Source organism: Mirounga angustirostris, unplaced genomic scaffold, assembly GCF_029215605.1.
Source record: "Mirounga angustirostris isolate CCGP_5_RB_7025 unplaced genomic scaffold, mMirAng1.0.hap1 SCAF_11, whole genome shotgun sequence".
NCBI classification, from domain to species: domain Eukaryota; kingdom Metazoa; phylum Chordata; class Mammalia; order Carnivora; family Phocidae; genus Mirounga; species Mirounga angustirostris.
Genome location: NW_026991719.1, coordinates 38,602,506 through 38,618,578, shown reverse-complemented (window position 1 = coordinate 38,618,578; position 16,073 = coordinate 38,602,506). Strand labels below are relative to the sequence as shown.

Sequence of the window (16,073 nt, the reverse complement as noted above, 5' to 3'; positions counted from 1 at the left end):
ATAATATGCTTAAGTGGGGGTCCTCATTTTTGATTTATTGTCCTGATGAACTAAAATCCTACCGGCATTTTCTTCCTTTAGTTAGATGGTAAAGGAAGTCAGCATTTTCTTTCATCTGGATGTTCAACTTTACTTCCATAGACAAACATCACTGAAAGACTGAAGTAATATTGATGATCCAAACCGAGGACTCAAAATTCCTATACTAAAGATTAATGGGTTTTCGGTTCTTTCTGTCAAAGTAAACCATAGAGCATCATTTCATCCCCTCAAATTTTAGTTTCAGGGGCGCCTGGGTGGCTCAGTTGGTTAAGCGTCCAACTCTTGGTTTAGGCTCAGGTCATGATCTCAGGGTTATGAGATCAAGCCCCATATCAGGCTCTGCACTGGGCATGGAACCTGCTTGAGATTCTCTTTCTCCCTCTTCCTCTGCCTCTCCCCACCTTTCTTTCTCTCACTCTCAAAGATAAATCAATAAAGAAATCAATATTAAAGAACAAATTTTAGTTTCAAAAAGGATGCACAGTTCAATCCTCATAAACACGGTGAAATTGGTCAGAAATGCTATAGTTTCTTCGTAGTTGCAAATGGTATGATTATTAAATAGACTGATATAGAACACTTGACAGATCTTTCCTTCTTACACACTATAATTAATCTCGAAACCAGCTTTATCTGTCAGTTTTCAAAAATAAGTCAGTGAAACATGCAGTTAACACATGGCATGATTCCATGACAAATAGACATGATTCATAGTCCAGAGCAGGTTCATGCAGAAACCAGCTTTGCCTTTGATGAAATGTCACTGCATGTTTATATAGCATCCTCTGAGGGCTTACGGAAACCCCGTATTTGAGGCTGAAATGCACCTACTACCACTTGATCTTTTCTGCAGCATGGATTCAATTGTTTTTTTGGTGAAATATTCTTCTTGGGCCCCATCTGTACAATCACAGGAATGATGAACTGTGGCAGTTTTTAGACATGTCCACAAATTCTTTGACGCTCTTCCCAGGTGGGTTCTATGGCCTCTCCACCTGAATCTGGGCTGCCCTTAGTGACTCCTTTGTCACCAACAGAACTAGCAAAAGTGAGCTGCATAATTTTTGAGGCAAGTTCAGAGAAGGCCATATGGCTTCTGCTTGGTTCTTGGGACACTTGCTGTGGGGAAGTCAAGTGCATGTAAGGAATCTAACTACCCTGAGACCCACATGCTGTCAAGGCCCTATGGAAGTGCTCCAGCTCACAGCCCAACTGAACTTCCAACCGACAGCCAAACTGCCAACCATGTGAATGAGCCATTTTGGACATGCAGCTCAGTCGAACTTTCAGATTACTGCAGTCATTGAGAGAGCTCAAGCAAGAACTGCCCAGCTGAGCCCTTAATTTTAGGGACAATTCTGCATCTTTAAGGAGATTCAAAATGCACATTGTAACTTTAAAGGCTCTGATAAGTCCTGCAGGGCAGAAACCTATGTAGCCTAGGGGTGCCTCGGTGGCTCAGTCGGTTATGCGTCTGACTCTTGATTTCGGCTCAGGCCGTGATCTCAGGGTCGTGAGATCAACCCCATGTCAGGCTTCACGCTCAGCGGGGCATCTGCTTGGGATTCTCTCTTTCCCTCTCCATCTGCCCCTCCTCCCTCCACCTCTCTAAAATAAATAAATAAATCTTAAAAAAAAAAAAAAGAAAGAAACCTATGTAGCCTAAATTTAATATGTTTTGGGAAATCTGGCTTTCCGTTATAGCCTGGCTCAGAATTCAAAAAGAAAGCCTGTTGCAGTTGGAAAGTAAGAGGCTATTGGTTAAAACAGAGATTACACACAAGTGCAGGGAATACAGCAGCAATCATCAGGAAGGAAGTTACTTACCCCTGAAGAGGAAAACAGTTGAGTTTTAAAATGTCCCATGGTTCTGCCTCTTTGGGTTGTCAAGGGAGAGGCAGAAACTCCTGGGTGGGTTTCAGGGCAAATCTATGTATGTATGTATGTATGTATCTATTTATCTATCTATCCATCCATCTTCACTCATTTCATTTGAATAGGTAATATATTCATATAGTATAAAATTTATAAGGTACAAAGTGATAGACACCATAAACTTTCCCTTCCACTCTGTCTTCCAGCCACAGTGTATCCAATGTCTTGTCTATCCTTCTAGGGTTAACTTAAGCATATACAAACACATATGTATATATATTCTTAAAACAGACATATATAGTGGCATACTATTATACATATTGCATTCTGCATCTTGCTTTTTTCACGTGAAAATACATACTGAAAGTCATCCTATATCCCTACATGGAAAGTTTCCTTACTCTTATTTTTCCCACACCCACCAAATATTCCATTGTATGGATGTGCCGTAATGTAACTAACCACTAATGTGTCGTTTATTGACGGGCCTTTTCCTATTATAAACAATGCGGCGATGAGTAAACTTGGACATGCATTATGTTGCACAAGTGCAAACATACGGAGGATGAATTACTAGATATGGGATTGCTGGGTCCAACGATGGCAGATGTTGTTGGTGCCTGGCCCAGAACGCTTTTATGCGACTGGCACACCCATTCCCTAGCTGCGGCAGATGGTGGTTGCTAAAAGCTCACACCTGCTTTCTTTTCCGGGGAACTGTTGCTGACTGACAGTTGCTGCCTGGCCTGCAGATGTCTTAGAAGCCATATGCCCTTCTGGGGGCAGCCCTTGACCAGTGACAAACAGATGTGTGGGTATAGCAGCCCGGCCTCTTTGTCTCTGGGCAGAACGGCCTCGGTGGTCCACTTTTCACTCAAGAGCGCCTTGTGGGATCAGGCAGAGGCTAGATGGATCTGAAGCCACATCTTGCCCTAGTTCCTTCTCCCAACATCCCGCTTCTCTTACTCCCCTGCAGGCTTCTCCGGAGAACATTCCCTCAGTAAGTAACCTGCACAAGAGTCCTGGTTGCAGCCTCTGTTTCTAGGGAACGTAGTCCACGACAAATGGTATGTGTGCATGTAATTCTTATAGATTTCATAAGTATTGCTCAGTTGTCCTCCAGAAAGGTTGTACCAGTGTAGACGCCTCCTAGAGAGGAGAAAGTGTTAGGGGAAATCTGATCATTTTAATTGCTCATCAAGTATTAGTGAATGAACGAATATATGCCGTATCTTATTTTGGTGATGCTACCTTTGGTGCCGTGTACCTATACTTTTTTGTTTGTTTGTTTCCAGAGGAACAGGGACACACATCTGTTTCCATCTCATCCCGTGTGACTACTGATTCCATGGCCCTTCCCCTAGCTGTGAGTGCCCACAAGTGCTGAAAAGTAGATGGAACAGGTAGGCAAAGGGAGGGGTAAGGAAGGGTTAGTAGATTTTAGGATTTAACAAGATATAAGGACTGGCGTCTCCTTTCTTTTGAAATCTTGGCAAAGCCCAGGATGCCCAAATGAGAGGAAAATCTTTGGGACCCACAGGGAGATTCTGCTTCTGGATCTAGACTCGACCCATGTTTTTAGGTGGTATATGGTTTAAGCTGCAGTGTGGACTGCATAAGCTAGAGGCATCCGGCTGTAGGCTTTGAGGTCAGCAGACTTGGGATCCAATCCCAGATCTTGTTGACTTGTAGCTCGATGACCTTATCTCTGTCTTGGTTTCATTTTCAGTAAAGCAATAATGCCCATTTTGCCAAATTCTTACGAAGATTCAGTGAGTTCGGTCCCTGGTTGGGGTTCTATAAAGAGTAGTGGGAAGGGAGTAGGGCTTGTGGCCATTATCAGAGCACTCTCATTGATCAGGATAAAAGGTTTCAACACTGGGGAGTTGTGTTTAGTACAGAAGAAGGCTACTTCTTCACGTTGTCCTGTTCCAATTCTTTTATGCTAACAAAGGCCCGTGCTTTCTTCCCATCCCCTCCATCCCCCAGTTCTTTCAGGGGCCGGCCTAGACAGCCAATAAAAGAAAGCCAGAGCCTGTGGGTTGCAGGGTTTTCTCTTTGGGTAAATGTTTGGGGACACAATGATGTGTACCCAAAAGGAAGGACTGATTCCCTGTATGGCAAGGGGTGGTAATGGTGAGAAGTTTTCCCATTTCCACTGAAGACAGCATAAAAAGCTGGAGCCCAAGGGATTAGGATGGACTTCAGCAAGATCTTCTAAGACCCTCATTGCTAGAAGATTCCATACCTCTGGGTTTATTTGAGTGTAGTCCAGCTTTTTGATTCAACATTGGCTTTGTATTGTATAAGCCACCCCAAGGAACAAAATGCACACATTAAGAACAAAAGAACAAAGCCAAGGGTTGAGGTGTTTGTTTGTTTTGTTTTGTTTTGTTTTGTTTTTAGCCCTCCGTTATGTTTAAAATCATTTTGGGGGGACGTTTCTAATTATCTGCTTTCATTATATTCCCCACTGATGTCCTGGTCATAAATGTCACATGATGAGTAGGGCTGTGAACAACTGTATTGGCTGATTTGTTTGGGAGGAGGAAGGAGGACTTTCTTGAGAAAAGAAAACTGGAACATACACTTAACTAAAGTTTATGCTGCAAGAGTTGTCTCTATTTTGGAAAAATAGGAACGCCAGATCTGTTTTGAGCCTTTCATGGTAGATAATGGTTTCAGAGTATCTCTTCACATCTTGCAGAGTAATCATTATACAAATTATTTTGTGCTCTTTTCCACAGTAAAGTACTTCTCGGTACCCACACTTGAGAGAACTTACAGATTGGGGTGGAGTGCACTCCAAGCGCTTTTTTTCCCCCCTGCAGTAGGGAAGACAGATTCAGGAAAGGCACGTAGTGTTCATGGGGATCCAAGCTGCCATGCTGCACACGTCCAGGGGACCCCATTACACTGTGTCCTATGGGAATGATGCCCCCTGGAATTCAACAGTGTAAACGGTGAGCCCTGGAATTGCGCCTCACTTAGTAATGTCACATTTTGCTTCTCAATGCCATGTTGGGGGTCTTGCCTCCTCTAGTTTCCCTAGGAAGCATTGTCTACAGTCCAAGCCACTGTGGCAACAACTTGAGGTCACGTTTGCCAGAGCAGACGCTGGTCGCCAAATCCAGCTGAAGATACTCTTCTTCCTGTACGTCCCACTGGGGTGTGGAAGAGTGACTAAGGCTTGCCTCGTGGTCCTCACGGCACAGGGGGTGACTCATCAAAAACAAGAGATTTAAGAGGACGCCTGGGTGGCTCAGCGTCTGCCTTAAGCTCAGGTCATGATCCTGGGGTTCTGGGATTGAGCCCCACTTTGGCTGCCCCTACTCAGCAGGGAGTCTGCTTCTCCCTCTCTTTCTGCCCCTTCACCCCACTCATGCTCTCTCTCTCTCAAACAAATAAATAAAATCTTTTTTTAAGAAAGCAGGAGATTTTGCTCCTGTGGTCAGTGGGCATGGTGACCATATTTTTTCAAACAAAAATCAAGACAAAGGGTCTAGCACAGGTTTATGTATGGTCTGTGGATATAGGTAAAAGGACTCTTACAAATAGTGATTTTTATGTGATTTATGTGACAAATCATTGTGTTAGAATTCTAAGAATGAAATTATGAAATTGATGTTGTCTTAGAAATTGTAATGTACACTCGCTACCTATGGTATGAGTAAGTATCATTTGTTGAAACCTTAATTTTGAAACATCAAATTAACTGCTTTACAGAAATTATCTCATTTTCTCCTCAGGACAACCCTAGTTGGGGGGCACTATTAATCCATTTTCCAGAGGAGACAACTAAAGTTCTGGATGAGAAGGCGCTTATGAAGATCGTGTAGCTCATAAGTGGTAGAGCCAATATTCCTACCCGGGCTGGCAGAACCCATTCTCTTCAATTATTGGACTCTGTACTGTCTCTCCTATTTCATGGAGGCTTTTTACTCTTTTATTGGCACATTTTACCGTTTTATTTGGGCCTGGAGTGCAGCAAAAGGCTATAGCTCCATTAGGCCTATAATTCTCTACAAATCTCTGCAACAGGAGATTTACAGGTCTCTCCTATTGGTAGAGAATAAGATATTCCTTATCTCTTCGGATTAGTTCAGGATGACACACATTTATTAAGTGTCTACTTAGTATCAGGCACAGGGCAAGTAGCAACGGAACATAAAGATTAATGAATACCAATACTGCACTCTTCCTACCCTCAAAATGTGTAGATTAGAGGGAAAAAGTAAGCCCACAAGCCCACGAAGAACTAATATAAGGCCAACTTTAATACGTGACGTATTTGAGAAGCTAATTGTTATGAGAGTTTCCGGAGGTGGAAATTAAATCTGACTAGGGAAGCTTCTTACAGAGATTGGCATTTAATTAGGGCACTGGGAGATTATAAGGCTGTCATGGTTTCTCTGGTTGTATAGTTTACCCCAAAACTTAGTGGCATTAAAGCATCATTTTAATTATCTAAAAATCTTATGTTTAGGAATTCAGGAAGGTTCTCGGCGGAGCAGTTCTTGCTGGGTTCTCTTAAGTGGTAGTGATCACATGTGATGGTGTATACTCATCTGCAGGCTCCAGGGGCTGGATGTCCAAGATGGTGCACACAACCAGAAATCATTTGAGGGCTGCCACTGGGGTGCACGTGGCCTCCGTAGCATGGTGGTCTCAGGCAGAAACTGTGTGGACTTTTCTGACCTGGCCTTGGAAGTCACGCAACGTCACTTCTGCCATATCCTATTGGTAAAGGAGAGAGTCACTATAGCCAGCCCAGATTCAAGGATCAAGATCACATTGTAGAAGAGAATGCACAGTCTGCCACAAGGGTGACAGGCGTAGGTGTGGGCGAATCGACGAATCGACTTCTAGCCAGATAAATTAGCAGGAGCAGGAAAGAGGGATGTTCAAAGTTGTTGAAGGAATAGCTAATTGTCTAGTAGAGCTGAGGTGTGGAGTGTGACGAGTTGGGGAAGATAAATTTGAAAAACTATTTTGGGTCCTGTCCACAGAGGGCTTTGAAAGCCAGAATCTGAATTCACTGAGAAGCAACCCAGTGATGAGATTAATAGCATGGCCTGGGAGTCAGCTAAAACACTTTCCAGATCAACCCTTGATTAGCTGTGTGACCTTGGAGGAAACTTACCCTTCCAGAGACTCACTGTTCTTACCTGCAAAGGGGGATAATTATAACTTTGTTGCAGTTTTACTTCACAGGATAAGATAATGCATGTGAATCACTTAGTATATAATAAAGGGTGGCTATTATCATTACTCTGATAGTAATAAGGCAGCCAATGAGAGTGTTTGAGGATAAAGTAACATGATCAGACTTGTCATTCAGAAAGTTACCAGATAAGGCGCCCCGGGGGGCTCAGTCAGTTAGGCATCTGCCTTCGGCTCAGGTCATGATCCCGGGGTCCTGGGATCGAGCCTCACATCGGGCTCCCTGCTCAGTGGGGAGCCTACTTCTCCCTCTGCCTGCCGCTCCCCCCTGCTTGTGCTCTCTCTCTCTCTGTCAAATAAATAAATAAAATCTTAAAAAAAAAACAAAAGAAAGAAAGAAAGAAAGGAAGGAAGGAAGGAAGGAAGGAAGGAAGGAAGGAAGGAAGGAAGGAAGAAAGAAAGAAAGAAAGAAAGAAAGAAAGAAAGAAAGAAAGAAAGAAAGAAAGAAAGAAAGAAAGAAAGAAAGAAAGAAAGAAAGAAAGAAAGAAAGAAAGAAAGGAAAGGAAAGGAAAGGAAAGGAAAGGAAAGAAGGAAGGAAGGAAGGAAGGAAGGGAGAGAGAGAGAGAGAGAGAGAGAGAGAGAGAGAAAGAAAGAAAGAAAGAAAGAAAGAAAGAAAGAAAGAAAGAAAGAAAGAAAGAAAGAAAGAAAGAAAGAAAGAAAGAAAGAAAAAGTTACCAGATAGGCCTGAAGTCAGGAAGACCAGTTAGGAGGAAATGCCATTACCGTAGTTAGGAAGCCATGAGAGCCTGACCTGGGGTGGTGACTGGGGAGGGCTTAGAATAACAAGATGTTGAGGAGATAGAGGTTTTATTTGGTGGCTCATTGGCTACAAGGGTGAGGGAGAGAGAGAAGGAGAACCTGATTTGGGTCAGAGGTCAGAGTGCAGAGGGCAGGTCCTCTTGGTGAGTTGCTGCAAAGAGGCAGCATTTCCGCTGTCCAGGATGGCTCTTGCTCTCCACATCAAGGAAGTGTCTTTGACAAGGTTCTAGAAGCAGAACCTGAGACAGGGATTTCTTGGGCGAGGGATTTCTTGGGCGAGGGTTCTCAGGAGAATGAGAGGGAGGGAAGATAGATGGAACAGGGGAAAATGTGAAGAAAAGTGGTGGTCTCACCTGGAGACTAGCGTCAGCTGGATCCCACAAGGAGCTTTGCAGCTTGACTGCACCACACAGTCGCACCTTGAGGCAGAGGGGGCCTGCCTTTCGTGCTTCCCAGCCAGTCAATTGTCAGCTTTGGGGTAAGGTGTCACCTTCCTTGCCAGATGGCTCCATTTGGCCAAGAGCAATTCTCTGGAGAAAAGAGAGGCTGTGAGCTTTCAGCCACCACCATTCCTAGCAGCTAGGGAACAGGGGTACTGGCCTGGGAAAGGGGATTTGGATGAGGCAGCACCAGTGTCCATTATAAGGGTCAGGGTTATGATCACTGTGTTCAACACCTTTCACAAGTCAGGGAACCATGGCAACTGCACTTCTGCTCGGTATGCTTCTGATCATCATAGAATATTCCTTTAGGTTGCAGGCTCTGATAAAAACTGTGTTTAGAAGTTCATCTTGTCTTCTTAAAGGATCTTAGAGTATGGCATTGTGCACATGCAGACGGCTGAAATGTAGGCTGGCGGTGAGTCTGTGGAGCCTTTTGGCTTGCTGACAAGAAGAGAGAGAGAAAGAGAGGGAGGGAGAAAGCATCCATAGAACAGACAGCACACAAAGATATGCATTACGTCATATTTACTGAAGAACTTTCCTCCTCATAATTTATGTGCCTCTCAAAAGACCCAGCAAGGGCTATTTATTTCATCTCTAGCTCTGTGATCTGTTCCATGCACACTGGATTTGATTGAGATTAGACAAATCACTGTTTTCTTTGAAACGGGAAACGTCTGAAGCAATCTCTGAACATGGTGCATGATAAATTTAACTTTTCGCATAGGTACTGTTTCCTTCTTTAAAGTCAATAGAAATGATTAAACAAGAATAACTCATAATTCAAAATAAATACGTACGCACATACCAAATCTGTAGATGAATGGTTAGGCTGCCTGCCACCAGAAATCTCCCACTTCCCTTTTATTATTAGAAGCAAACACAAAACCGAATCAACACCATCAAGGGTTTGCCCACTTGGAAAGGATATTGCATTCCAGAGAGGTCCAAAGGTTACACTACTCATGACGATTGTATATTGTTTTCTCTCAAGTTCATGGGAAAATAATAGTTGTTATTTTCTGCCTCCATGCCAGCTTTTCTGCACTCAGAGTCCTTCTAGAAGGGAGAAGCACCCTTGTTTTGTGCATTTTGTAAATGACGCTCTTTGGCCACTCTTCAGGAAGCCATCCTACTGGACTGAGCTTGTCTGTTTATCGTCATGGTTCTACTTTATTCTGTTATAGCCATCTAAGACATCCTCAGGTTCAGAAGGAGAGAAGATACTCACGAAAACCACTCACAGACAATCACCATTTCCATACTGGACAGATAGCCGTATAAGAATGAGCTGCTGGCAACCTCTTCGACCTCAGCCGTAGCAACTTCTTCCTAGACACATCACCAAAGGCAAGGGAAGCAAGGGCAAAAATGAACTACTGGGACTTCATCAAGATAAAAAGCTTTTGCAAAGCAAAGGAAACAGTCAACAAAACCAAAAGACAACTGACAGAATGGGAGAAGATATTTGCAAATGATATATCAGATAAAGGGCTAGTATCCAAAATCTATAAACTACTTATCAAACTCAACACCCAAAGAACAAATAATCCAATCAAGAAATGGGTAGAAGACAGGAACAGACATTTCTGCAAAGACATCCAAATGGCCACCAGACACACGAAAAAGTGCTCAGCATCGCTCGGCATCAGGGAAATCCAAATCAAAACCTCAATGAGATACCCCCTCACAGCAGTCAGAATGGCTAAAATTAACAAGTCAGAAAATGACAGATGTTGGCGGGGATGCGGAGAAAGGGGAACCCTCCTACACTGTTGGTGGGAATGCAAGCTGGTGCAACCACTCTGGAAAACAGTATGGAGGTTCCTCAAAAAGTTGAAAATAGAGTTGCCCTACGACCCAGCAATTGCACTACTGGGTATTTACCCCAAAGATACAAATGTAGGGATCCGAAGGGGCACGTGCACCCCAATGTTTATAACAGCAATGTCCACAATAGCTAAACTATGGAAAGAGCCAAGATATCCATCAACAGATGAATGGATAAAGAAGATGTGGTGTATATATATATATATATATATATATATATATATATATATATATATATAATGGAATATTATGCAGCCATCAAAAAAACCCCCCGAAATCTTGCCATTTGCAATGACATGGATGGAACTAGAGGGTATTATGCTAAGTGAAATAAGTCAATCAGAGAAAGACAAGTATCATATGATCTCACTGATATGAGGAATTCTTAATCTCAGGAAACAAACTGAGGGTTGCTAGAGTGGTGGGGGTGGGAGGGATGGGGTGGCTGAGTGACAGACATTGGGGAGGGAATGTGCTATGGTGAGTGCTGTGAATTGTGTAAGACTGATGAATCACAAACCTGTACCTCTGAAACAAATAATACATTATATGTTATAAAAAAAAAAAAAAAGAAGAAGATAGTAGGAAGGGAAAAATGAAGGGGGAGAATCAGAGGGGGAGACGAACCATCAGAGACTATGGACTCTGAGAAACAAACTGAGGGTTCTAGAGGAGAGGGGGATGGGGGGATGGGTTAGCCTGGTGATGGGTATTAAAGAGGGCACGTACTGAATGGAGCACTGGGTGTTATATGCAAACAATGAATCATGGAACACTACATCAAAAACTAATGATGTAATGTATGGTGACTAACATAACATAATAAAATAAAATTAAAAAAGAAAAATGAGCTGCCGGGTGGTGCCTGGGTGGCTCAGTCGTTAAGCGTCTGCCTTCGGCTCAGGTCGTGATCCCAGAGTCCTGGGATTGAGCCCCGCATCGGGCTCCCTGCTTTCTGCGGGAGGCCTGCTTCTCCCTCTCCCACTCCCCCTGCTTGTGTTCCCTCTCTCGCTGTGTATCTCTCTGTCAAATAAATAAAATCTTTAAAAAAAAAAAAAAAGAAAGAAAAATGAGCTGCCGGAGGGCAGAGGTTATGTTTTGACCAGATGACAATAAATAAATGGTTTCCAAATATGTGTTAGATGTCTTTGCACTGGGAGTGAGGTAATTGAGTCCTAAAGATTAAATGCTAGTGGGGTTTCTCACTTTTGTCAAGATTAATGCTCAAGATGAACATGTTCTGTATTTATTTATTTATTTATTTATTTATTTATTTTAAAGATTTTATTCATTTGAGAGGCAGAGAATGAGAGAGAAAGAGAGAGTGTACGACATGGGGGGAGGGTCAGAGAGAGAAGCAGACTCCCTGCTGAGCAGGGAGCCCCATGCAGGACCCAATCCCGGGACTCCAGGATCATGACCCGAGCTGAAGGCGGCTGCCCCACCGACTGAGCCACCCAGGCGCCCTGTTCTGTATATACTTAAAATGAGAAAACCTCGGGGGTGCCCAGGTGGCTCAGTCGGTTAAGCGTCTGCCTTCAGCTCAGGTCATGATTCCAGAGTCCCAGGATTGAGTTCCATGTCGTTCTCCATGCTCAGTGGGGAGTCTGCTTCTCCCTCTGCCCCTTCCCCTCTCATTCTCTCTCTCTCTCTCTCGCTCACTGTCTCTCTCTCAAAGAAATAAAATATTTAAAAAAATGAAAAACACTCAACTTTTCTCATCTGATGTATGATGAAAAGAGGGAGATTCAAGAAACCCTGACTTGTAGTGGCAGGAGATTTTGGGCAAGTCTTTGAGACTCAGCTTCTGGATCTCTAGAGTGATAATATTTGTTAGACCTGTCACCCAGCATTGCTCCTTACATCTAAGGAGATATAAATGGAACGGAACTTTGTAAACTCCTGAGTGATGTTCACATACTGGAAACTAGGGGACATTAAAGTATTATACACTTAAAATGTCTTCTTTTATTCCATGACATAGGAAATATATACTCATAACAAAAATATAGGAAAATTTTTAAAAGGGAAAAACAGTTATAGGATTTAATAGGTTATTAGTTATCATTGGGGGTTGAATGGGAGCCCTCCAAAAGAGACATGTGAGTTTTAGCCCCCCCACCGCCCCCGGCCCCAGTACTTGTGAACATTACCTTCTTTGGAAAGAGGGTCTTTGCAGATATGATTAAGTTATGGATCTTGAGATGAGAGCATCCTGGATTAACTGGGTAGGCCCTAAATCCAAAAAGAAGTGTCCTTATTAGAAGAGGAGAAACACAGAGGACAAATGTGGAGGAAGGCCATGTGAAAATAGAAACAGAGATTGGAGTGATGTGTCCACAGCCAAGGAATGCCAAGGAATGCTGGCGGCCAACCAGAGGCTGGAAGAGGCAAGGAAGGAGTCTTCTCCTGACACCTTCATTTCAGACTCCTGGCCTCCAGAACTGTGAAAGAACACATTTCTTTTTTCTTTTTGGGGGGGTGGGGGGCGCGGAGCAGAGGGAGAGAGAGAGAATCTTTTTTGTTTGTTTGTTTGTTTGTTTGTTTGTTTGTTTGTTTTGAGAGAGAGAATCTTAAGCAGGCTCCACACCCAGCACAAAGCTCGGGGCTCGATCCCAGGACCCAGAGATCATGACCTGAGCGAAAATGAAGAGTCGGACGCTTAACTGACTGAGCCCCCCAGGTGCCCCAAGAGAGAATACATTTCTATTGTCATAAGCCACCTAGTTTGCGGTAATTTGTTATGGGCATCCTCCAAAACTAACAGAGATGCTCACCATAAAGAAAGCCCAATGAATTTCCTCAGGTCAGAGAATGGGCAGAGTTTTGAAAAGACAAGGGAAGCCTGGGGTTGGCAATCTTCAGTGCATGGCTTTTCTAATGAAAAAAGTTTATTGCTTGTCCTTTCTAAAGGAGCGCAGTCACTTTAAACAGACCAGAAGAAAACAGCATTAAAAGCTATGATAAAGGCAAGTTAGGGGAAGGTTGGGAAGGAAAGGAATCACAGCAAATAATAAGATTAAGTCAATTGAGTGACCTTATCTTGTATTAAGGAAAGACTTTTGGCATGGAATTAGGCAGGTGAGCAATTCCTCTTAAAGTGGAACATGGGGATAAAAGAAGAAAGGGATTAGGAATAGAAACAAGGGATAGAGGGCAAAAAACACCTAATCGATCCAGAATGTAGACCTCCTTTGGCTCATACTTCGTCTGTTCTTTATTTTTTGACTCTACATTTAGTTGTGTTTAGACATTTTTTAAATTTAGATTCAATTAGCCAACATAGAGTACATCAGCAGCTGTGTTTAAACATTTTAATAAAAGACTTTAACATAATAAAAAAAAGAGATTGATTTTTATCAAGCCAAGTTGGAAAAATTTCATTGTTTAATCTGGGTGAGTCTTGGCAAAGGAAGTCTTTGGCTAACTGAGCAACTTTAATGGGGTACCTGGCACCTGAAGCTTAACCACTTGGAGCCCAAATTTATAATATGGATTTTCCATGTCCTGGGACCGACCTCTTCCCCAGAAGGTGATTTAAAAGAAGTCCTGCCCAAGGCAGAAGTCACCTTAATTTAAAGTCTGCCTGGTTCCTATCTTGTCAATCCCCAGCCCCCTTAATTTTCTTCTTTTCTACTCACTTGGTACATTTCTATAGTTGTTTGGTTGTTAAAAAGAATAATAAGCACCAGTTACCTCTAGGCATTTATGATTTCACAGATATTGTTTGATTCTTGTGATGATCTTGGGAAGTACCTATTACCATCCTTGTTTTATACACGAGGAAACCAAGGAGCTATGATAACATTGAAGGTAGTTTGGTAAGTGGGAGTCAAGTAGATTTCTGGCGCCATATTCAGAAATAAGCTGTATGACATTGTTTTATTTTGTTTTGTTTTAAACTGTATCCATCCTTACTAAAGATACTTTTCAGGGCACATGGGTGCTGCAGTCAGTTGAGCGTCTGACTCTTGGTTTTGGCTCAGGTCGTGATCTCAGTGTCATGAGATCAAGCCCCGCATCGGGCTCCCTGCTCAGTGCTGAGTCTGCTTGAGATTCTCTCTCTCCCTCTATCAGTCCTGCTTGTGCTTTTTTTTTTCTCTCTCTAAAATAAATAAATAAATCTTTAAAAAAATAAAGATACTTTATATAAACAATCACAGTATTTCAGGCAGGACATGGGTAGACAATTGTTAACTATAACTATACAACAACTTTCAAACTCCCTTCTTCAATGGGCTATCAAAACCAGAAAGCCACTATAAAACCCAGTGAAGTCTTCATTTGACCCTCTGAACAGGGAAAGTTTAGAGTGAGGGTTGACAGTTGACATTTAGCATGTTGTTTAACAACTTTTCACAAGCTGACCCTGACTTTCTGGAAATGAAATGAAAATGGCAGAATTACCAACCCGAAGATCCACAAGCTACAGAAGGAACTCTTTTGAGGGATGTCATCTCCATGGTGACACTATAAGGTCCAGATTGCCGGACATACTGGGAACCACGTCTTGGGGTCAGGTTCCAACAGGTCTCTGGGTTTAAGGCAGTCAAGTCTATGTTGAAGGCAGAGAGGGAGGAGAGGACATAAACAATGAGTTTTAGTCTTTCCACACCACCAAGGCATTTTTGCCAAGGTGGCTCAGTGTGTCAACATCAAGGAATTCCTCCTCTTGGAAACCAAGAGGAAGTTTCTCAAAACTAGAAGGGAAAGGTGTTTTTCCCCTTGGTTTTTTTTTTTTTTTTTTTTTTAAGATTTTATTTATTTATCTGAAAGAGAGTGATCGAGAGAGCAGAGCAGGGGTAGGGGCAGGGGCAGAGGGAGAGGAAGCAGACTCTTTGCTGAGCAGGGAGCCCGATGCGGGGCTCGATCCCAGGACCCTGGGATCATGGCCCGAGCTGAAGGCAGACGCTTCACCGACTGAGCCACCCAGGTGTCCCAGTGTTTTTCCCCTTTTATCAATCTAGCCTCGGAGATACTCTGTTAGTGACAATATGCCCCTCCCCCAAAACAGCAGTGAAGCACTGTGTGCGTTAACACAGCTTAAAAAAAAAAAAAAGTAAGACAAAATTCTGCGTTTTTATAAAACTTGATAAAAAAAAATAGTGTTTCAGGGGCGCCTGGGTAGCTCAGTCGTTAAGCGACTGCCTTCGGCTCAGGTCATGGTCCCAGGGTCCCGGGATCGAGCCCCGCATTGGGCTCCCTGATCAGTGGGAAGCCTGCTTCTCCCTCTCCCGCTCCCCCTGCTTGTGTTCCCTCTCTCGCTGTCTCTCTCTCTGTCAAAAAATAAATAAAATCTTTAAAAAAAATAGTGTTTCAAACTGTGCGGTCACCAGAAGCACACAGTTATCAAAAATGCACATGCTTCACTTGGCATGTCCAGCACCTTCAGCTTCCTGTGCCTGGTCTGTTGGGGCATCTCGGCTTTCTTCGGTGTTACTCCCACCCTTGCCAGCACCAGCTTTCCCCGCTTTGCCCTTTGGGTACCTTCTTTCCCTTCTTGGCTTTTTAGGCTTGGGCCCTGGCTTTGGAGGAGCAGGATTAGCAGATACCCTTGCAGATCTTCTTTGTGGCTCAGCCTTCACCTTGGCTTTTTCTCCTTTAGCATCCCCTTCAACCTTTCTCTTGGGCATGGTGGCCACGGCAGCGGGACGTAGGCGAGGGACGCTGGGATGCAGTGATGCATGGGCTTTGGCTGGTCCAGGGGTCATTCTCGCCTTTTCTTCACACTGCTTGTAAGCTGTGTGACCTGGGCCAGATAAGGCACCCTAAGCCTCAGTGCTCTCATAGGTAAAATGGGATACTACTCCATTTTCTTGTGTTCTAAGGAGTGCTTTATTTTTCTTATTTTTTTTTAAGGATTTTATTTATTTACTTGTCAGAGAGAAAGAGAAAGCACAA

The 16,073-nt window shown here is 43.3% G+C and overlaps 1 protein-coding gene across 1 annotated transcript; it reads right to left on the bottom strand.

Moving 5' to 3' along the window:
• Positions 1-15,538: 15,538 nt before the first annotated feature.
• On the bottom strand, positions 15,539-15,805 carry LOC123854794 (non-histone chromosomal protein HMG-17-like). Its single transcript, XM_045890282.1, has one exon. The coding sequence runs from the start codon at positions 15,803-15,805 to the stop codon at positions 15,539-15,541; it is 267 nt and encodes an 88-aa protein (XP_045746238.1).
• Positions 15,806-16,073: the final 268 nt, after the last annotated feature.

Bases quoted from the DNA above. Each gene is read 5' to 3' on its own strand.
- LOC123854794 (XM_045890282.1), bottom strand. From the start codon at position 15,805: ATGCCCAAGAGAAAGGTTGAAGGGGATGCTAAAGGAGAAAAAGCCAAG.